The following is a 22,965-nucleotide window of genomic DNA, read 5'->3' on the forward strand; positions in this document are numbered from 1 at the left end:
CCTTATTGCTGTGATTGTGTTGAATCAATTTTTTTTCCTGTAAATTATGTAATTTTACTGTATTTAATATATATTTGAATATTATAAAAAAATAATTAATTTCTGTTTTAAATTTAAAAGTAGGAGAGTATTAGTGGAAGCATGTATGCAATTTTTGAAGCATGTTGTGGAGCTTTTTAAGATAGATAGTGTGTATTTTATATTTTTTAAATTATATATATATATATATATTCGAAGCATGTAAGTAATTTTTGGAGCATATTGTGGAGCTTTTCAAAATACTTAGTGTGTATGTCTTGTATCAGACACTCTCTTTCAAAGATGTCATACATAGCTTGGCAACACATGAGGCCACTGACAGCTGATAGGAGGAAGAGCGAGTGTAATTACTGCAAGAAACAAATAAGAGGAGGTGGGGCCACTAGACTGAAGGTGCATCTAGCTGGTGGAAACAGGGACGTAGTAGAGTACTAAAAGGTGCCCGTAGAGGTCAAGAAGGCAATGGCCTCATATATTAGTGGGGGAAATCAAAAGAGCAAAGAGAAGAGAACACATAGGGAGGAGTTCGAGGATGCATGCTTAGATGACCTTCCAGATCCCGAGGATTATGGTCTAGATAAGTCAGGAGAGTATGGATGTGACCTTGACCCAGAGGCCGAACAGATCAGGATGGCGATGATGATGAGTAGGGAGCAACAGAGGGTTGATGACATGAGTAGGCAACAGAGGTCTCCGGGTTGTGGGTCCTTTAGAGAGCCAGCAGGTATGAGAGGCACAGGCAGCTCCCAAGTCCCTATGAGGAGGAGTCTGAGTGTGAAGCAGGAGCTTCATATCCCACGGGCCCCTATAAGGGGTCGAGTTTTGTCAGCATATCCTACAGACCCAGAATTGGAGATTCTTCGCAATGATCCGGCCCTATTTATGAGGCCTAAGCATACGCAAAGAAAGTTGAAGCACTTATGGGGGAGTGTGAAGGAAAAAGTGGGGATGGTTTTCTCCAAATGGGCTTATTACTATAGTATTTCAGCATATACAACCCAAGGGCCCTACTATAGGGATATGGTTGAGGAGATAGCAAGGTTGGGAGTGGTGTACAGGGACCCACTCCATATGAGATATATAATGTCTATTTGCCTAAGCATAAGGAGGACTTGAATGAGTATATTAATGGATTACAGCTCATATGGGCTTATTATGAAGTGATTGTGACGGCTGATGGTTGGACTGGTTCCACTAGACAGTCCAATATCAATTTCATGTTGAATTGTGATGGGAGGACAATGTTCCTCAAGTCAGTAGATGCATCTGGTGATAAGAAGGATGCAAAATATATTTATAAATTATTAAAGCAAGTGGTGAAGGAGGTTGGAGTGGAAAATGTGATCCAAATTGTGACTGATAATGGCTCCAACTACAAGAAAGTTGGGTTGAAGATGTAGGGGAACTCCAGGTATTAGAACATATAGTATTAAATTTCATTTTTAAATACATATATTTACATTATATGTACAACTTATGACTTTGTATTGATGCCTTGATGGATGGACAGATATAAGCTCTTTTGGACTCCATGTGCTGCTCATTGCATTGACTTAATGTTGAAGGACATCGGAAAGGTCAAGCTTGTGAAGAAAACTGTGGAGCAAGCCCGACAAGTTAGCACCTTCATCTATAACCACATATATGCATTAAAGATTGATGAGGGACAAGTGTCAAGGTGACTTAGTGAGGCTAAGCATAACCAGATTTGCTACTAATTAGATACACTGCAGAGCTTTGAGAGTAGGAAGATTGGCCTTAAGAGCATATTTGCATCAAAGCAGTGGTTTAGTTGGAAGGGTTCTTCATCCGTGGGAGGAAGGAGAGCACAGTTAACCATACTCGATGAGACTTTCTGGCATAATGTGAGGATAGTGGTGAAGATGCTTGAGCTTGTGGTGCATGTGTTGACGATGGTAGATCAACAGAGAAAACCTACTCTACCACACATATTTGCTGCAGTAGAGAGGATGAAGCATCAAGTTGCTCAGGTCCACCCACACGGCAACAAGAAAGTCCTCAAAATCATCCAAGTTAGATGGCAGTCTATGTTGCAAATCCACTGCATAAGGCTGGAGAGTTGTTAAGTCTAGTATTCAATTTAATTTTCATTATGCTATCACACTATTAAGCATTAACTATTCCTTTTATGACATATTTTTTCTTACACATTATACTATTTAAATCCCAAGTACCATTACAAAGGACAATCTTAGGATGTTGTATTATTTTTAATATAATAAAATAATAAATGTTACATTTTATTGGATTTATAAGTGTGGAAAACTTTCCTTTATTTATTTTAGGAAAGTGCTTTTTATATAGTCCCACATTGGAAACTGAGATGTCGGAATCTAAGTTAATTAATAGGTACTGCCTATTAAGTATTAACTTTGATTTATAATAATAAGACACGCCAATGTGTGTGTAGTGTATGAGCGAGTACAATGTACCGTCCGAGCGAGCTCGCGCACGCGCGGCATGGGCAATGGGTTGTTTAGGCACTTTTGGAGCACGCAATTAGCACTTTGCAAGCTTGCATCGCTTCGAGCGAGATCAGATCTAAACTGTGTATTTTGATCGACGGAAAATCTAGGGCGATGGGAGTAGATCCATAAATATCTATTCGATGGTTCAATTTGGACCGTTAGATCGTGCGGCTGAACGATCTGACGGCTCAGATTTGAATGTAGGCATTTGTATCCCTACAGAGAGGTGCCCCCATACAAACAGAGTCATGAATTGTTTAGTAGAGGCACCTCAATGCCTATAAATACCCTCTAGCTTCTCAACAACAAGTGATAAGAAAATTCGAAGTTTTCTCTTGTTCTTGAGTTTTGTTTGTGCTTTGCAAAACTTAGGAAAAACAACTTTGAGTTGGGCTTTTTTGTATCCTGGGAGATGGTTCGCCGGTACCTCATAGCACTTTTTAGTGAGGGCGAATTACGTCTTAAGGACAGCAACTGTAGTAACGCGCCTAGAAGTTCCTACTTTCACATTGTGATCTCGTGCTCTTGATAAAACTTTTACAATCTTAAGACGTAATTACTTTTCGAGACGGCACAATCACTGAAGCAACTTGCCATGGACATCATCAAATTGGATCGTTTTGATGGAACTAACTTCAAGCGCTGATAGAAGAAGATGCATTTCCTATTGAGTCAACTAAGCGTGGTGTATGTATTGACGACACCCAAGCCAGAAGAAAAGGAGAACGAAACAGTTGCAGAGACACGAAATAGGCAAAAGTGGGAGACTGATGACTATTGCTACAAATGTCATATTTACAATTCTTTGTCTGACACTCTATTTGACATGCACCATGAGAAGCAGTCTGCAAAAGAGATATGGGATGCTCTGCAGAACACCTACCTAGTGGAAGATGCGACGAGCAAGAAGTTCCTTGCAAGTAAGTTTTTCCGATACACTGGTAGATAGTAGAAAAGTGATGGAGCAGCTTTTTGAAATCAAACAAATCCTCAACCAATTCTCCCAACATGGTATGAAAATGGATGAAAGCATTGTTGTCTCAGCCATTTTAGACAAGCTGCCTCCCTCCTGGAAACACTACAGGAAAAGTCTGAAACACAAGAAGGAAGATGTCACTCTTGCAGAATTAGAGAGTGATATGCAAATTGAAGAAGAGTACAAAATCCTTCTTGTAGTGGAGGAAGGCAAAGACCCTAAAGAGAAGAAAGATTATAAAAAAGGTAAAATGAAGAGGAAGGGGAACTCGAGTTCTAATCCCAACAAGAAACAGAAGTATAATCAGAAGAAAAAGGGTCTCTATTATCACTGTGGCAAGATGGTTCATATCAAGAACGAATGTCGGCTTCTGAAAAAGAAATTAGATGAAAAGAACAACCATAAGGAGAACCTAGTGGCTATGATTTCTAAAGCTAATGTCCTTGGTGTTGACACTTCCTGGTGGGTTGACTTTGGTGCAACCAGACATGCTTGTAATGACAAAAGTCTCTTTTCTGAGTATAAATCAAAAGATGGGAGTATTCTCTATATAGGAAACGCTTCCACTGCTATAGTGAAAGGAAAAGGGAAAGTGCAACTTGAGTTCACTTCTGGAAAAACCCTCACTCTGACAGATGTTTACCCTCACTTCGGGAACCTTGTGTCTGCAAGTTTGTTAGTAAATTTGGGTTCAAACTTGTGTTTGAGTCAGATAAATTTATTCTGACTAAAGGTGGCTTCTTTGTGGGGGAAAGGATATTTGTATGAGAGCATGTTTAAGTTAAATATTATTCTTGTTTCAATGAATAAAGTGAATAATTCTGCTTACATGCTTGGTTTGTTTTCTTTATGGCATGGTCGATTAGGACATGAATTTTCTTAAAATGAATGATATGTTAAACTAGACTTGATTCCTAAAGTTAACCATGATGTAGATAATTGCAAAACATGCATGCTGACTAAGATTACTAGGAAGCCTTTTCCTAATGTGAACAGAGATTCTAATATTCTAGATTTGGTACATAGTGATGTTTGTGACCTCCATAGTACCCCTACTCGAGGAGGAAAGAAATACTTTGTAACATTTATTGATGATTGTTCCAGATTCTGTTATGTATATCTCTTGAATGCTAAAGATGAAGTTTTGAAATATTTTAAATTTTTAAAAGTGAGTCTGAGAATTTTTGTAGGACAACCATCAAATGTCTTAGGAGTGACAGGGGTGGGGAATACTATGATCTTGAATACTTTGAAACTATGGGCATAGTACATGAGGTTACAACACCTTGTTCCCCTCAGCAAAATGGCGTGGCAGGAAGAAAAAATAGGACTTCAATGGAAATGGTGAATGCTATGATGTCATATTCTGGTTTAAGTAGTGGTTTCTGGGGTGAAGCATTATTAATAGCCTGTTATATACTAAACAGAGTTCCTTTCAAAAAGAGCCCAAAGACCCCATATGGATTTTGGAGGAAATGAAAACTAAATTTGGTATACCTTAGGATTTGGGGCTGTAGAGCTATTATGAAAGTGCAGAACCAAAAAGGAAGAAACTAGGTGAAAGAGGCGTTGAGTGCATTTTCTTAGGATAGCAAAGCATATCGGTTCATGGTTATTGAACCTAATGACTCAATAGAGTTGAACGCTATTATTGAGTCAAGAGATGCCATTTTTTATGAAACCAGATTCTCTTCCATTCCTAGGACCACAAGTTCTTTAACCATGAGAGATATGAATGAAGAGTCTCAAACGCCTAGTGCAGAACCAAGGAGCAAAAGGAAAAGAACTGAAAAGTCTTTTGGGCAAGATTTCTTTATGTATTTAGTTGAAGGTACTAGAGAAATTTAGAGTAATCAAACCTTATTAGCTTTAAATGTAGAGACAACTCCTAAAACATATGAGGAAGCTATGACGTCTCAGGATGCTGCTTTCTGGAAACAGGCCATAAATGATGAAATGGACTCCATCATGGGAAATAATACTTGGAAATTAGTTGATTTACCCCCTGGCTCTAAAACAATAGGGCGTAAGTGGATTTTCAAAAGAAAATTAAAGGTTGATGGAACCATTGATAAATTTAAGGTAAAGTTAGTGGCAAAAGGTTTCACACAAAAGGAGGGCATAGATTACTTTGATACTTATGCTCCAGTGGCTAGGATTGCTACTGTTCGAGTCTTAGTTGCATTGACATCTATATATAAATTTGTCATTCACCAAATGGATGTCAAAACAACATTTCTAAATGGTGAATTAGATGAAAAAATTTATATGCAACAACTTGAAGGATTTGTTGTGAAGGGACACGAGCACAAGGCCTGAAAGTTAATGAAGTCACTATATGGACTCAAACAAGCACAAAAAAAGTGGCATGAGAAGTTTGACAAAGTATTTTGTCAAATGGTTTAGAATACATAAGTCCGACAAATGTGTGTATAACAAGTTTTCTAGAGGAAAAGGAGTGATAATTTGTTTATATGTTGATGAAATGCTTATATTTGGTACTGATTTAAAACAAGTAGAAATTACTAAAAAGTATTTGTTTGTTAGTTTCGATATGAAAGATATAGGTGAAGCTAATGTCATTTTGGGCATTAGAATAATCAAACATGGTGATGAACTAATGCTGACACAATCTCATTACATTGAGAAAGTGTTAAAGAAATTCAACCATTTAGATTGTTCACTTGTTAGTACACCTTTTGACTCTAGTGTTAAGTTAGTACCAAATGATGGAAGAGTTGTGTCTCAAACAGACTATGCTAGTGCTATTGGTTGTCTAATGTGTGCAATGACCAATACAAGACCAAACATAGCATATGCTGTAGGAAAACTTAGTAGGTACACCAGTAACCTACACTGAAAGGCTGTCTTTAGGATTTTTAGATACCTGAAGGAAACAACTAGTTATGGCTTAAAATACAGTGGGTATCCTACTGTTCTTGAAGGGCTCACATATGGTAGTTGGATAACGAGCAGCGAAGACCACTCATCCACAAGTGGTTGGATATTCACTCTTGGTGGGGTGCAATATCTTGGGGTTCAAAGAAGCAGACCTGTATTGTTGATTCTACTATGGCAGCAGAGTTCGTGGCGTTAGCTTCTGGTAGTAAAGAAGTAGAATGGCTTAAGAATTTATTGATAGAAATTCTGATATGGCCAAAACCCATGCCACCAATATCGCTTCATTGTGATAGTGAAGCAACCTTGGCTAGAGCATATAGCCAGATTTACAATGGAAAGTCAAGACATATTGAACTTAGACACAGTTTTGTGAGGCAATTGATAGTTGATGGAGTGATTACCATCGACTTGTAAGATCAAGTCAACATTTGGCAGATCCATTGACAATAGGTCTTACAAGAGATTTGGTCAAAAATATTGCAAGAGTGACTTAAGCCCATTTCCTAAGATCACCAACAGAGGAAACTCGTCTCAATAGTTGAGATATCAAATTTGAGTTCAATGAGTAAAGTACTTTGTATGGTGTGGTCTGCAAGCACTAATTATCTACCATCCCATAGAAGAGTGCTTGGTTCTTGTAATGTAGATGGAGGATGAGTTGTATGTTCTTAATATATCTATAACAGTTCTTGTTGAGGTGTTTATTACAAGACACCTATGATAGATCTACCTAAGTGAGTGCATTAAGTGAGACTGCTTCTTTTGAGTTTGGGCTTAGACTCTAAGGCACTCGTGATACTGGGATAGAGACATATGGCTTGATCAGTGTCCGCTTATTGGAGAGTATTCGGAGAAGAATTCAAGTGTGTGAGATACGTCCAGCTTGTCATCATAGAATTATAAGTTCAAAGACTTGTCATCATAGAATTATAATTTATGATTAGCCTTGATGGATTCCACTAAGTGGAGGTTCAAGTCTAAGTACACCTACCATTTAAGCATTCAGTTCCCAGTTGTTGTTGTGTACTTATTTTCATTATATTGAAAATAGTGAGGGAATGTTGTATTATTTTTAATATAATAAATGTTTCATTTTATTGGATTTATAAGTGCGAAAAACTTTCCTTTATTTATTATAGGAAAGTGCTTTTTATATAGTCCCACATTGGAAACCAAGATGTCAGAATCCAAGTTAATTAATAGGTACTTCCTATTAACTTTGATTTATAATAATAAGACACGCCAATGCGTGTGCAGTGTACGAGCGAGGACAATGTACCGTCCGAGCGTGCTCGCTCACGCGTGGTGTGGGCAGTGGGCTGTTTAGGTGCTTTTGGCGCACGCACTTAGCACTTTGCACGCTTGCATCACTTCGAGCTAGATCAGATATGAACTGTGTATTTTGATCGACGGCAAATCTAGGGCGATGGGAGTAGATCCATAAATATCTATTCGATGGTTCAATTTGGACCGTTGGATTGTGCGGCCGAACGATCTGACAGCTCAGATCTGAACGCAGGCATTTGTATCCCTACAGAGAGGTGCACCCATACGAACAAAGTCATGAACTGTTCAGTAAAGGCACCTCAATGCCTATAAATACCCTTTAGCTTCTCAACAGCAAATGATAAGAAAATTCCGAAGTTTTCTCTATTCTTGAGTTTTGTTTGTGCTTTGCAAAACTTGGGAAAAACAACTTGAGTTGGGCTTCTTTGTATCCTGGGGGACGGTTCGCCGGTACCTTATAGCACTTTTTAGTGAGGGCGAGTTACGTCTTAAGGACAGTGACTGTAGTAACACGCCTAGAAGTTCCTGCTTTCACACTGTAATCTCGTGCTCTTAATAAAACTTTTACATAAGATGAGGCAAGATTTGATGGATGTCGTCCAAACTGTAGTGGAGAAGTTGGATCCGGATCCATCTAAACAAGCAATTAGCCTTATGGAGGTGAGATAATGATTTGAATCATTTGATATTCACAATTCATAGTTTTATACTAAGTCATTAACCTAGTAACTAGTTATTGTTTTTTCTTTTTATATATTTGATAAAGACATTTAGGGATGCCATTGAGAGCTTCAGTCATTCCGTGGCCATATCAGGACGGGAATTCACCCATGGGGGTAAGTTCATTCATTTATTTCATTATATATTTAATTATTATAATTTATTTTTAATTTAGTTATTTAAGTATTGAAATTTTGAAATGACTTGGAGTCTATGCTTGTTACAGCTGAGTGGTAATTGCAATTTGGACATGACTCACCCCACTTGAGTGCGATTGCAAGCAAAGTGCTCTCCTAGACATGTTCGCCAACTGGTTGTGAGCGAAATTGGAGCACCTTCAACTTCATTCACTCAAAGAGGCACAACTGATTGGGTATGAAGCGTCTAGAGGACCTTGTCTACATACACTATATATGAGACTAAGGGAGGATCATATTAGACAGGGGATGGATAGAGAAACTAATATCGAGTTGGCCGACATATTTGAGATGGATGGACGATGATGATGATAACCCAGTACTTGACTAGATCAGGGACAGTGGAGAGCCATTGCTAGATGAGGAGGGAGGTCGTCCCAGTAGACAAATTGCAGAGGAGATGGGGGCTGATGTGGAGGACTTCATGGCCCAGGAGGAGAGTGCACATGCAGTGCCCGCCCGTCCCTTCGTACCACACCCTAATGCATCCACCTAGAGTGAGGATTTGATTGTCTGGTCCGACACTGAGGATGATGTGACTCAGGCCTTCAGCGATGACGACGATGACGACGATGGTGATGATGATGATGATGATGATGGAGGGGATGAGGAGGGTGTTGGACCTCGTGATCAAGATTCAGCTGATCCTAGGGACAGACCACCACCACCACCAATACTAGCAGTACATGAGAGTCAAGGGGGGAGGACAACCACTGAGATTCACAGGCGAGAGTCAGTTCACCCACGTGACACAGGATTTAGACCATACTAAAGCTGTATCTCGAGGCCAAAATGTTTCCTCTACATATTTGAGGAAGGGGAAGGGGAGACAACACAACTATACCACAGAGGACATGCCATTAAATGGGTCCTACCGTCCAGCTGATGCCGAGAGCTTGGTGGGATCTATGAGATCGATGAGCATTGATGATTCTAGAGACTCCTCCACCTCTAGAGAATCCGGATGGCATAGGCCTGCAGAGTCCTCATAAGATACTGCTGTGGAGATTATTGGTTCTATTGGGTCGACTTATGGAGCTTATGGTTATGGACCATATGGTGACCCTCCTGGCTATCAGACTCAGGGTCAGCCACTAGTGGAGCCTTATGGTTATGGAGCTTATGGTGTCCCTCCCACTGTTACCTATCGAAGTTAGCTACAGGAACCTTATTGTCAGTATGGACCTTATGCTGACAATCAGGGTGCTCCTTCATTTGTTGAGCAAATCTTCCCCTCTATATCATAACCACAACCAGCCTTTCCATATGCAGTTGAGCTAGTTCCTTATTCGGAGATTCACAACTTCCCACTGTCAGGAAATCTTAATGTTGTAATGTGAGGAATTGCTCCTCTAAAAGTATATTATTCACAAGACCCCAATAGGGTATTTATAGTTACAACCTAGTTAAGTCCTATACTAAGTAGGAAAAGGAAATATAGAAATAAAAATCTAGACTTATGAGGAAACATAATCCTATTCTAATTAGGAAACCTCAGTCCATGTTTTCAACACTCCCCCTTAAGTTTGAGCATAGATATTTATCATGCCTAACTTGCTCATAATGTAATTGAATATCTTCGTGCTCAAGCTCTTTGTGAGCACATCAGCCTGTTGCTCGTTTGAAGTAACAAAGGTGATATGGATCAGCCCAGCCTCAAGCTTCTCTTTGATGAAATGTCTGTCAATCTCCACATGCTTAGTCCTATCATGCTGTACTGGGTTTTGAGCTATGTTGATTGCTGACTTACTATCTGAGTATAACTGTATAGGAACTTCCAAATCTGTCCCAACCTCTTGAAGCGGCCCTTTAAGCCATAGTGCCTCACAAATGCCTTGAGCAATCGCCCTAAACTCGGCCTAGGCACTGGACCGTGCAACTACAGCCTATTTCTTGCTTCTCCAATTTACAAGGTTACCTCCCACATATACACAATACCTAGAGGTAGACCTCCTATCATTTGGACATCCTGCCCAATCTGCATCTGTATATGCCTCAATCTTCAAATGTCCGTGAGCTGAAATTAAAATTCATTTTCCTGGAGTAGTCTTCAAGTATCTCAAAATCCGATATACTGCATCCAAATGTAAGGAATAGGGATCATGCACATACTGGCTAACAAGACTAACTGCAAATGTGATGTCAGGTCTAGTGTGAGATAGATAGATCAACTTTCCCACTAATTTTTGATACCTTATCTTGTCATCTGGTTCTTCTTCCTTTGCCTTCAAATGTAGGTTAGGCTTAATAGGAGTCTCAGCAGGCTTACATCCTAGCATTCCAGTTTCCTCAAGAAGATCCAATGTATACTTCCTCTAGGATAGAGATACACCACTAGTAGAATATGCCAACTCTAAACCTAGGAAATATCTTAGTTTTCCCATATCTTTGATCTCAAATTCAGTTCCCAAAAAAGTCTTTAATGCTGAAATATCATCCTCACTACTGCCTGTGATCACAATATCATCTACATATACTAAAAGTATAGTAGTGTGGCAACCATCTCTTTTAATAAACAAAGTGTGGTCTGCATTGCTTTGCTTATCGCCATTAGATATCATTGCCTTATGGAACCTTCCAAACCACACTCTTGGAGATTGCTTCAGCCCATATAAAGCCCTTTTTAACTTGCACACTTTCCTATAAGCCTCTGTAGTAGAATACCCGGGTGGTATATCCATATATACCTCTTCTTGGAGTTCTCCATACAAAAATGCATTTTTCACGTCTAATTGTTGTAAACTTCACCATTTATTAATTGCACATGAAATAATAGTACGAACTGTGTTCATCTTGGCAACAGGGGCAAATGTCTCCTGGTAGTCAATGCCATAAGTCTGAGTGAAACCTTTGGCCACAAATCTTGCCTTGTACCTTTCAACAGTCCCATCTATCTTGTACTTGATCACAAACACCCATTTGCACCCAACAGTTTGCTTTCCTATGGGCAAAGTCACTAAGTCCCACGTTTTGTTTTTTTCCAGAGTTTGCATTTCCTCATCCATAGCTTCTTTCCAGTTTGAGTGAGATAATGCCTCCTGCCAAGTGTTAGGAATAGAAATAGAGGACAAAGAGGAAATAAAACTTTGAAATTCTAGAGATAGAGACTGTTATGAAACATAATTGGAAATAGGATGTTTGGTGCAAGTTCGAGGCTGCTTTCTTAATGTAATTGGTAAGTCTAAAGTAGGATTAGAAGAAGGGTCAAAGACAGACTCACCTAGAGGAACGGGATTGTTCAGGGCCAGGAACCAAAGCTTTTGACTGGCTTGGTTCAGAAGGGGACATTTGTTGCTTTTTTTTGATAGGTCTTCAGAGGTCTAATCTCCCCCTGTATATCATCCACCAACTGTTCCTGTCCGGTCATTCCATCTTCCAAAGGAGGATCATTTGTAGGAATCTCAGGAGAAATATCGAAAGAAGGAATCAACATTGGAACCTCTTCACTAAAACTCTCCCCTGAAGAGGTGTAGGGGAAAAAAAGGGAATTTGTTCCTGGAACACAACATCCATAGAGACGAAAAAACGACGAGAACTAGGATGATAACACTTATACCCCTTCTGTGTAGGAAGATAACCAAAGAAAATGCACTTTAACCCACGATGATCTAACTTTCCATGAACATGGTGGTTCCGAACAAAGGCAACACATAAAAAAACCTTAGGTGAGACTATTTGAACCTCAATCTAGCTTGACTTAGCGATTTCCAGTGCAAGGACTAGATTGTTTATAATTGCTTCTGATAACACATTCTTTTCCTTGATTCAAGAATGGGCAGTGATTATAAATATGAAGGTGAAATCATGTTTTGACAAATAAAGGGATAAACACTCTGTATAGAAGCTGAAAACTGGCATTTGTTTGCCATGCATCACTACTTCATGACTCGATATGTACATGTTACTTGTCAATGAGTCCAAAATGAACTGAAGTTATATAGAGTAGAAACAGTTCTGCACACATTTCACAAATACAAACAATTCCAAATCCTGAAAGTATCTTTCCAGGAAAAAGTAAGTTTCCCAGATTTTCTTGTTTTGATGCATATCAGACTAATCATGCATAATGCAGAATGGAGTAACATACATATTAGATTGAATAAGCAGTAAAAATCCATGCAACACTATCAGAAAAAACCTAAACAAGCAAGGGAAGGTCTAAGCATTTCTCTACTTTCTGGGTTATGTACTACACAAATCCAAGTATGTAATGTCCACCTCTCAGTGAATTCAGCCAATGAAGCTGGCTGCAAAACCACGATCCTACCAGCCATCTGCAAAACTAATGACAAAATATTTGAAACACACAATTGTTTTCAGACCAAGTATGGAAAAAATGAGTACACAATCTGTGAACCTTCTGTGCCATTCCAGCTACATGGAATATCTCAGGGTAACTATTTACTCCAATCTCAATCAACCTGCCATGAAAATTTGATATCAACAATGTTTCTCCATCTCAAATCATATAAAGCAATGGATATCATAAAGACATTCTTCCAAGTACCTTCTCGAACTAAATTTAGATTCAATGTCGATATATATCACATGACCATCTAAACCCCCATAACTTGCAGGAAGAGCAGCCAATAATGAGAGCTTCAGACAGAACTGCAATACGATTGAAAAAACACATGCTTGAGAAAATCTAATAAATTAGATTAGAATCAGAAATTCATACTCATGCATACATATGTGCGTATGTATGCATGCATATTTGTACTTTTTGAGTATTGTATTGTTGAATTGGGAAATGAGAAGTGGAAGACTAGGGAAGTAAGGTGTCTATAACTGATGTATCATTCATTGTACTTGGATTGGGTGCCTAAATGTGCACTGTGAACACTTGGTTTATCAAAGATCTTAAAGTCTTCAACTATTTCTTAACTAATTATGTGTCTTATAATATTTATTGCATAATTATGTCCAATAGCACTCAAACACGCGTAGAGTAGACAATTTTATCTTCGAGGTTCGACGTTTACTACTAACCAAGGACGAAAAAGCAAATCACCAAATTAGATTTCTTTTAAAACATTTTGAATTTAAAATAAGTCTATAAAGCCTAAAACAAGTTTCCTTATAGTTTTGAAGCCAACTATGACACCGAAGCATTTTTCCAAGACCACACCCCACCCCCCAAAAAAAAAACAACCATTCACAAAGTTGTCAAGATTCGAGAACTTCAACCTGGTCATGGATACTGTTTGAGAAGAGTTTACAAACCTTGATGAAATTCCTCATATTTGGTTCATCTTTTGGGATTGGTGTGTAGTTTGTGTGGTAACCAAAAAATTAAACTAACCCAGTAACCACTTCTATGACCTCCTTAATTGAAAAAGGAAAAGGTGTTATAACCAAATGCCACTAATTTTTTTAAGCCAATTTCACTTCAGTATCATTTGATTGACTTTCTTGATTTCCCCATGACAACCTCATATTAATTCTTCCCTATGTCTTTTGATTTTGAAGCTCTTCAATCAATAGGAAGGGTTCGTTGCATGGTTGTCATGGTGCAAGGCAGTCTCTGAGAAATTGCCTAGTTGACCATGGCATTCTATTTAAAAAGGGCTGGCAAAGGTATTTTTCTTATAGCCAACTTTTAACAGGGGGCGTACTCATTAAGTTAATAGTCTCGAGCAAAAGAAACTTAAAGTCACATGGTTCACATGGCTCTTTGCCTAGACATGAAAGGGCATAAAAAATAGGCAAAGTATAATTGCATTTTGTTCTTTATATAACTAAAGTGGTTTTGATCCACATAATTAGGCAAAGTATTAAACACATCTTTAGCTCTGAATAGAACCATTTCTAAGATAAACTAACAAAGTAATGAAACAAATATCTGTAAACCGTTAAGAAAAGAGGCTGAGTAGACTTCCCAAGTTAAAACTTCTAAATAAACACACTAACGAATATCACAACTCAATTTAGATAAAAGTCTATGCGATCATGAACTGGAAAAAAGAAAGTTTCATACCTGTGTTTTTCCAATACCTGCTGGGCCAACTAACTCAGTCAAAGTACCAAACGGTATTCCTCCACATAAGGCATTGTCAAGCCCCTTCAGACGTGTGGGGAAGTGTCCAGACAAGCATTCCTTTCGGACCCGTTCCTCCAGCAGGGAAAGAGCCTGCACACAGCCCAAACAACATCATCAAAGGAGTCAAATGGATTGAACGTTGATCCTACAATAAAGGAAAGTCGCATAGGGTTTACTGTCTGATACGGTGGACATGTCATTTCACTGATGTGCGCCACTGCAGTTGTTACTTCAGCCAAACCCACATCCAACAACTCCATTAGCTCAAATTCAGTGAGAGATAACGCATCCTGAATGTAACCCAATCGTCAAGGACATCATATCAGAACTATCATCAATTACTACCAAGAAAAACAATAACCCCAACTCTATTCAAGCCATTTTTGCCTCCAAATAAATTAATTTTTGCAATTAGGCATTTGAAATCAGCTAAATTGTATCCAAGATTCTAAAAACCTTTACAATCAGATCAAATTGGTTCCAGCTACGTATGTGTAAATAAAGATCACTGGAAACTTCACTACAGCTCAAATTCCACTCCTGATTCACTATAAACTGCTAGGATTTTCACCAGATGAAGTAAATGTAAATTCGTTGAACATTGAACTAAATGAACTTCAATAAGTATCGAAATATGCAGAAAGAAACAAGTTAGATGGGTAAGACTACCTTAGCGGTTGAGATGTTACGAGCAGCAAAAATGTTAGCAATTGGGTTTGGAAGTCCCATCTGGCTGATGAGCTTGTTCGCCATTCTCTAAAGCATGCGAACACACTTCCGATTATTCAAAGACGTAAACAGTTGTTTGGTTGCTCTGTTCCCTCCCGCCCAATTCCAAAGCTTATTCTTTCCCGGCTAACGCATACAAGTAAATAAATATAAGTTATGAAAACCCAAAAAAAAAAAAACGTATGTACAAATTTAGTGTGCACTTGGCACAAGAAAACTAATTTATATTGACAAGTGTCTTTTTTATTTTTTTTTAAATAATCCTATTTTACAAGAAACTTTTAAAAAAAAATCATAACTAGCATGCTCAAGCACTCATTTTTCTTAATGAACATATAATCCATTTTTGTTAATTTAAAAAAAATAATAATAAAAAAGGGTTATGCTTTAGAAAAAAATACAATTGTCAAAGTATCCAACTATCCATCCATGTAGAGTAAATTTAATTTCTCTCCACAAGGGTAGAAAGATCTAGACATGAAAAAAAAGCTTTGACCCAAATGATAAACTCATCCAAAAACAGTTTACAGTGTTATTTTGCTTTGTGGAACAGAAAAAAATTAGTTAAAAGACATTTGACAAACTATTTTACAACATAAATTAAAATTTATGAAAATCTGCACTTCAAAAAACACTATTGATGCAAAAATAATTATTTTTCGAAACAAAAGTTAGGTAATTGGATTGAAATGAAATAGTTTTAGAGAGGAGTATCCATGAAAATCAACATTCTAAACTTGAGAAAGTTGCTACATCCCATACTTTGATAGAATTCTTTAATTCATTGCTTCTTCAACTCTAACAAATAGGATTATTTGATTGTTCATCCTCTCAATCTCCAGTGACTATTTTATACTTCTAAAAACAGATTTGTGAACCGCAATCAAGGAAACTTTCATTTTTACAAATAAATATAAAATCATGTTATAGACTTTTTCTCCATTTTGATAATATAAATGGATCCCTATTACCTGACTATAGCATTATGTTCCCTTAGTGAACTAATTTCAACATACAATTAGCCACACTACTTTTATTGCAGACAAGTCTCCAATTTTTATTGCACACGATTGGATAACAGTAGCAAACACTCTTCGAAAAGAGAATTAATAATATGATTAAGATATCTATGATTTAAAAGTTTGTAATAGTCTCTTTAGATGAATATTGCTCACCCTCAATCTGGATATAAAAAATAAAAAAATAAAAAAAGGGAAAAAACATGATTTTGAATTTTTACGAGTTTGATTCATAATCTACCTACCACTCAAATGATTACAATAAGATTACGATTGATCGAACTCGAACTCGACAAATTACAATTTTATATTATTGAATTCAGGATTGGATTCAGTTAAAAATTCATCTCTAACAAACCCCCTCAAGTTGGAGACTATATTTTTAAGTGACAAACAAGCTTGAAGTTCAGTACTAAGTCTATTGACAAGCTGCCCACGAATGAATAGAGATGAAGCAAACCTCTTAACCTCTATTGTGACACGAGACCACGAACAATGTGAAAGTATAACACTTGGTTTGTGGACAAATTTCGTCCACATTGAAACTGGGTACAGTGTTGTTATCGGCATTTTAGTCAACTATCCATGGACCAAAGGACGGGCTTCTGAATCAGCCTTGCAGATTGCGACTAGATCGGGCACTTCCCTGCTTGGATACTCGACGAGGTCCCTTCTTCCGAGAAGCTGCATGAAGAACAAATGAAACTTCCTCTTGATAACATGGGACTTGACAGAGATTAAAGGTCCTCACGTGGAGGGTCAGCATTAAATGCACCCAGGATCTCCGTTATTCCCCTGCAGATGAAAGAAACGTCTAACACACTCAAGGCTTCTCTCGAGTCCCGAGCCGGTGGCTAAATTGACCCCCCTTTATAGGCTTCGGTCACGTCAACGGTAAGACAAGACGGGCCTGCCATTCGCTGACAAGACATTCCGACGGCTAAGTCATATGAGAGCTTCGCAGCCACCTTCTAAGGCTACTTCGGCTCATCACAGCCACATTCCCAATCACAGGGCCACATTCCCAATCACAGGGCCAAAAACAAATCTTGGGATCTCTAGGGGTATGGGCTTGCGGTATAAGTAGCAAGTGATTACGTAAGTAAAGAGGGAGGTTTTCCAGCCATTACTCTCTTCATAAATCCACCAAGAACATTCTTTCCATTATTCTCCCACATCCTCCTTGAGCATTTATTCCTCTAGGAATGATTCACAATTTTTTCTTCAAAGACAAACTTAATTATTGGAGGTGATTTCCCTTCCCTTCCTAAGAGACGGCCCACTCTCACCTCTCTTTTGATTGCATGAAAACCGGATCTAAAATGAACCTAAACCAGTGCGAGGAAGATTGATCCTCCCACAACAAGTGTAAAGATTTAAGAAATTTATTACCAAAAAAAACAAAGAGTATATATTTATGACATTTAATTAATTTTCAATTTCGTACAAAAGTTTGATTCACAATTTATCACTCACAAGAAAAAGATTGACTTAACCCAAAGCAACTTTGAATTCAGACTTAGATTTGATCTGTATTTAACAAACTGCACCCAGCCCCTCCATTCAAACAATCCCCAGTTGACAAAATTGTTAAAACATCAATGACATTTTACCAGTATTGAACGATTCTCACATGAAACTAAGGATTTGGTAATTACAAAATTAAACCATGAAAGATACTGACCGATGAGGTTACATGAAACTCAAGTTGATCAAATTCTACCATCACCCAAAACGATCATAGCTTCGTACTAGCAGAACTATAGAGTGATAAAAACTAATTTGTACATTCTGCCAAAGAAAAGAAACAAATATCCAACTTGTATTTGTAATCTCTGTGGAATGGCAATAGAAGGATAGGTGCCAGCAAAGGCTGAAAGACAACGGAAAACGAGAGGAAACGAACAAGAGGGATTTTGCAACTGCACATGGATGAATGATTGACAAGAACAGTTCAAGAACTACTACCATCCAGGGAAAAAAATCATCACACAACTCACTGATTCCCACTCCACCTCCATATCCAATACAAATCATATCTAAGCTTAGGGCACGGAAGGACTATAGAGTCCAACCCATTTGAGGACAAGAAGAAGCATGCATCTGGTCTACTGATGGTGAGAAAGGATCAGATATGCCATGAAATTTGGAGTACCAAATACAATAGGAGAATGGACTTCTATTGTTTCAAATTTGCCATGGAACATCAAACAATTCCTCTAATAAATATAAGGCAATAGTATGAACTAGTCCAATATGAAAGATACTGATACCAATCACACATTAAAGATACTGGAATTTTAGCAATAAACATTATGATGGTATAATGGGGGATGTGCAGATTTCCAATTTCAGTAAATGAGATATTTTGAATGAAAAGATAAGCCTTACTGATTCCTAAACTGTTTTAAGGTGCATTTCTATAACATAAAGACCTCTCCAACCAAAAATGACAACCAAAAAAGCGGGAGGAGCAAAGCCAATATACCAAGAATCATATAATTATTCTGGCCTTCAACCATCCTCGCTAATGGGCAAGTTCTAATATAAGAAAAAAATTGAAAACTTACGATGCAATCCAAAATTAAAACAGAACGCAGTTCTAACAGAGACTTCCAAATGCTTCCACCTAACAACAGAACACTCATTACTGTGATACGCCTAGCCATTTTGTGAAATTGTCAAACTCGGTGTAGTCACTGTCTGAGATCATCGTCTGGTACCATGCCTTGCCAGCAGCCTTAATGGCAGTAGCCTCCTCCTAGTAAAAGGAATGAATATTTAATAAACATATAATTCACCAAAATGCAGATTGAACAAACAGAACAGCCACAAATACTAATTTTATATATTATATATGTGAATATAAACTTATAAAGCTTGGCAACTATGATGCAATTCCTCTGGACCACCCAAAAATAAATAAATACTGCTCATGCCTTAACCAAGCTACAAAGAGTAAGCCACACGGACCCTCGCTCTCCAAGTAAGCTCCATTTATGGTCATACTTGGTACATGACAATCCAACAGCAAAAAGGGAAGATAGAGAGAGTTTTTCATGAAAAGAAATGAAATATCGATTATGAAAATGTATACAAGTAGACATGTGAGAGGCAAATGCAATGGTCAATAAATAATCTGGTAGAAGTTGCTGTGAAATTTTTTTCCCCTCTTTGTTCCAAACAGAGAAGTAACTAATAATCTAATGACAGTAATCCTAAGACCCAAATAATATATTAACTTTATGCAAGGAACAATACAGAATGTGTGAATGAGAAATGAAAATCATGGTACCGCAAAAGACCAGCACATGCCAGTGAGGGGATCGCCCCAAAAGAGCCAAAGAAAGGAAATACTAAACAAATACAACAGTACATCACAAACAACAATGATAAGCATCCTCCAAAATAACATAAAATTACTGCACAGATTAAGGACTAATCCGTATTACACTCCTCAAGACATTTCACATACAAGGTAATTTATCTTGCCAAAATCAATCAATTAATGTGAGAATGAACAACTACAGTTTCATTGAAATAATATTTTAGTAATGAAATGCGATGTATACTGCATTACAGTTTCCTGATTAACAAAAGAACAAGTAGAAAATAATATAGGTTACAATGGATAACAGTGACACAGAAATTAGCCTTGCAGGGGAACCAGTGACAGAGTAAATTAAGACAAATTAGCAATCCAATGATGCTCTGATACAAGATGGATAAAACACACCAGCGAGAAGAACACAATCGATGGTACCACAGATGATACAAATGGCAATGCATCATTGTTTCATGAGGTTAACAAACTGTAAATGCACATATTCTATCACCAGTATCTATAACTTATTTGAAAATCAACCCAATTCTGAGGGCATTACTAATATGCTGTCAAGGGCTTACTTGTGTGCTTTGTATGATCAACAGACACAATTAAACAAGCATAGAAGAAGCAAACAACACGAATAGATGTACATTCACAGTATATAACATAATTCACTGTATAGTCACAAACTAATAAAAATGGGCTCTACATGGGAAAAAAACCATAACATGAAAATAATAAATATATAATCATAAACAATACAAAGAAGAATATATACCTTTGAAACAGGCTTCCTCTTCTTGTCAAGCTTTTCCTTCTTTGCCTTGACGCGTTGAGCCTCAGCCAAAAGCGCCATCCTCCTGGCAGTCTTAGCATACGGGTTGAGCTTCAGAAGAGTGTTCAAATTCTTCAATGGGTTCTTCTTGAGCTGAGCCCTCTTAACATCCGTCTTGATAGGTCTGACCACAGACTGAATCTCATCAGAGTTAATAATCCTAGTAAGATCGGCATTCACCATCTTAGATCGAGGCAGAACGTAACCCTTCTTCTTCTCAGATGGCTTATCAAAAGTTCCATAAATCGAATCCAACTTCTCAAAAGCTGATTTCGTCCAAACAATGAATCGCCCAAGATGACCACCAGGAGCGAGCTTGAGCAGATTAAGCCTCTCAACGTTAGCAACCTCAACTCCAGGAATATTCCGGAAAGCCTTAACAATCTTGGAACCTTCAGTCCCATAAACAATCAGAGGACCTTTCCGAGAAATGTACCTACGGTTCCTCATCTTACCCTTTCCAGGACGAATGGCATGGCTGTCCTTAGCTTTCTGAGCATCAGGGAAAGCACCCACCTGCTCAAGGATCTTGATAGCATTCGATGTCTTCTCCACGGCCTCAGCAGAGTCACCAATGACAAGAGGAATCTCGGGAACATTTTCGATACGGTGACCACGGGCGAGAACAATAGAAGGAACAGCAGAAGCGGCTAGGGCAGAAGCGATTGCGAAACGCTTCTGGTTTACATTGATTTTCCGGTGCCAGCGGCGCCAGATCTTGGTGGGAGCAAACATGCGACCACCACGACACATGTTACCGAAAGCACCCTGACCTGCACGGTGAGTACCACCGCCGGGAACACGAGGAATACGAGAAACGGCACGTCCAGTACCCCAGGATTCGGCGGAGGTTTGATGACCGGCCTTCTTGCTGACGGCGTAAGGTTGGCGGCTGTTATTGGAGATATTGGCGTGGACGAAGTTAACGATGTCAGGACGGATTGAAGCTTTCATGACATCAGGGAGAGGAAGGTTGTTGCCACCGTCGGTGGCCATGTCGCCTTCTAATGGCTGGACGCTGACGAGAGGTCTAGCGGCGGCGGCCATTGGTGGTGAACGGAGGTTGAGGAATGCAGAGGATGGAAAGAAGAAGGCAGAAGACGGTAAGAGTGATCTAAGGTGTATTATGAAATATATATATGGAACGCACAAACCCTCCTAGGGTTTTCAGGTTTATATTTTATCATTTGGCATTGAAGAGAGAGAAAAAAATCAATATGACCAATGTGTCCCTGAGATACTGTAATGGCTAATATACCCCTTATTTTATATCTTATTTTCGAATTTTGACTAGGAAAATTTTCGGAGCCCACCCATAAGTTACCTAAAACCCTCGTAGGGGGGAAATATATTAGTGACATCACCCTGGTTAGGAAATCAAATTTTAAGGTTTATTGTCATAATGAACGAGAATACTTCTTAGTGGAGAGGTCATGGGTTCGACCCTTGAGGGCATTAAATTTTCAGTATTAAAAAAAGCACCAGTACCAGAAAAAAAAGAAAAAAAAAATTTAGTGTACGTGTGCCTAATTCTCATTTTTTTTATCTGAGGTTCATCCGTACGCGCACCTTGATAACATCCTCAACAAGGATCGAACCATGACCTTTCCACTGAGAAGTATGAATCTTACCACTCTACCAACCTTGCATTGACCTAATTCTCATTTTTTGCTGTTGAAATAATAACAGAATGAACGCATGCTTTTCGCAAAATGGGCAGGCTTCTTTTCAAAATATTTGTAAATAATACAGAACAATTGAAGAACAGAGTACATTGCCAAATAAACAAATCCAACATTAATATTGAGAATCTACAAGCCGTTTGTTTGGCCTACTTATACTTTCGAAATCAAGTAGCAAAAATGCAACGATTTAAAGTAGTGCACCTTCATGGAGGCACTGAAAAGTTCATGTCAATCCATATCTGCAGGCTGGATAATAGTAATTAAACAATCAAATTAATCCATCAAAGCAAATCCAGAATGTTGACAAGTCATCTTTCCTGCGAACAATGCAAGCAAAATCATGAATTATTCATGATCCTGTAGTGAAGAAAACTAAGTACCTTAGAAACAACGATAGGGCGTTGTCTATATTTTTAAATCTTGTAGGTAACTAACACTGTTGAAGTAGGTAGGTTCGATTCAGCTTATCATTCATGAAGTTAACATTGAGAGAAAGAAGAACATTTCTTTTGATAAAATTTTAAAATTTCAGATTGTAGATCTCAAGTTCCAGTTGAGTTTGTGCTTTAGGGTTTCGTATATATGTATGTATGTATATGTACTAGTAAAAATTCACCTGCATATGTACGAGATTTATGTTGCTATTGACCCTAATAATGTAAAACTTTATGATAACTCTTGTATTATTCTCTTGAGATCTTCAATTCTCCCTCACAA

At 38.1% G+C, this 22,965-nt stretch overlaps 2 protein-coding genes across 4 annotated transcripts in view; both read right to left on the minus strand.

Moving 5' to 3' along the window:
- The window catches only part of LOC149023288 (DNA repair protein RAD51 homolog 2-like), a 40,322-nt gene extending 24,838 nt beyond the window's left edge, over positions 1–15,484 (minus strand). For 2 of the 3 annotated variants that reach the window (XM_089143845.1, XM_089143846.1), the window contains exons 1-6: positions 15,322–15,484; positions 14,829–14,942; positions 14,590–14,742; positions 13,117–13,220; positions 12,967–13,030; positions 12,828–12,883 (exon numbers count right to left, since the gene is read on the minus strand). In XM_089143845.1, the coding sequence (XP_088999971.1) occupies positions 12,828–12,883; positions 12,967–13,030; positions 13,117–13,220; positions 14,590–14,742; positions 14,829–14,942; positions 15,322–15,405 (575 nt within the window). In that variant the 5' untranslated portion in view covers positions 15,406–15,484. Of the gene's footprint in view, positions 1–12,827; positions 12,884–12,966; positions 13,031–13,116; positions 13,221–14,589; positions 14,743–14,828; positions 14,943–15,321 lie in introns of those variants that run through there. The other variant, XM_089143847.1, reaches the window with a different exon arrangement.
- Positions 15,485–18,766: 3,282 nt separating this feature from the next.
- LOC149023289 (large ribosomal subunit protein uL4) lies at positions 18,767–21,682 on the minus strand. The gene is made up of 2 exons (XM_089143849.1): positions 20,507–21,682; positions 18,767–19,161 (listed from the first exon to the last, which is right to left on the minus strand). The coding sequence occupies exons 1-2, from the start codon at positions 21,608–21,610 to the stop codon at positions 19,048–19,050; spliced, it is 1,218 nt and encodes a 405-aa protein (XP_088999975.1). The 5' UTR covers positions 21,611–21,682; the 3' UTR covers positions 18,767–19,047.
- Positions 21,683–22,965: the final 1,283 nt, after the last annotated feature.

This window comes from Hakea prostrata, chromosome 2 (genome assembly GCF_041222555.1).
Source record: "Hakea prostrata isolate BN-2017 chromosome 2, UWA_Hpros_2, whole genome shotgun sequence".
NCBI classification, from domain to species: Eukaryota; Viridiplantae; Streptophyta; class Magnoliopsida; order Proteales; family Proteaceae; genus Hakea; species Hakea prostrata.

What these genes read in the sequence shown, in the direction of transcription:
- LOC149023289 (XM_089143849.1), bottom strand. Translation starts at nt 21,610, where the DNA reads ATGGCCGCCGCCGCTAGACCTCTCGTCAGCGTCCAGCCATTAGAAGGC. An exon ending in AGAGGAAGCCTGTTTCAAAG is followed by an intron (nt 19,162 to 20,506) that starts GTATATATTCTT and finishes TCCTTTTACTAG; the next exon opens with GAGGAGGCTACTGCCATTAA.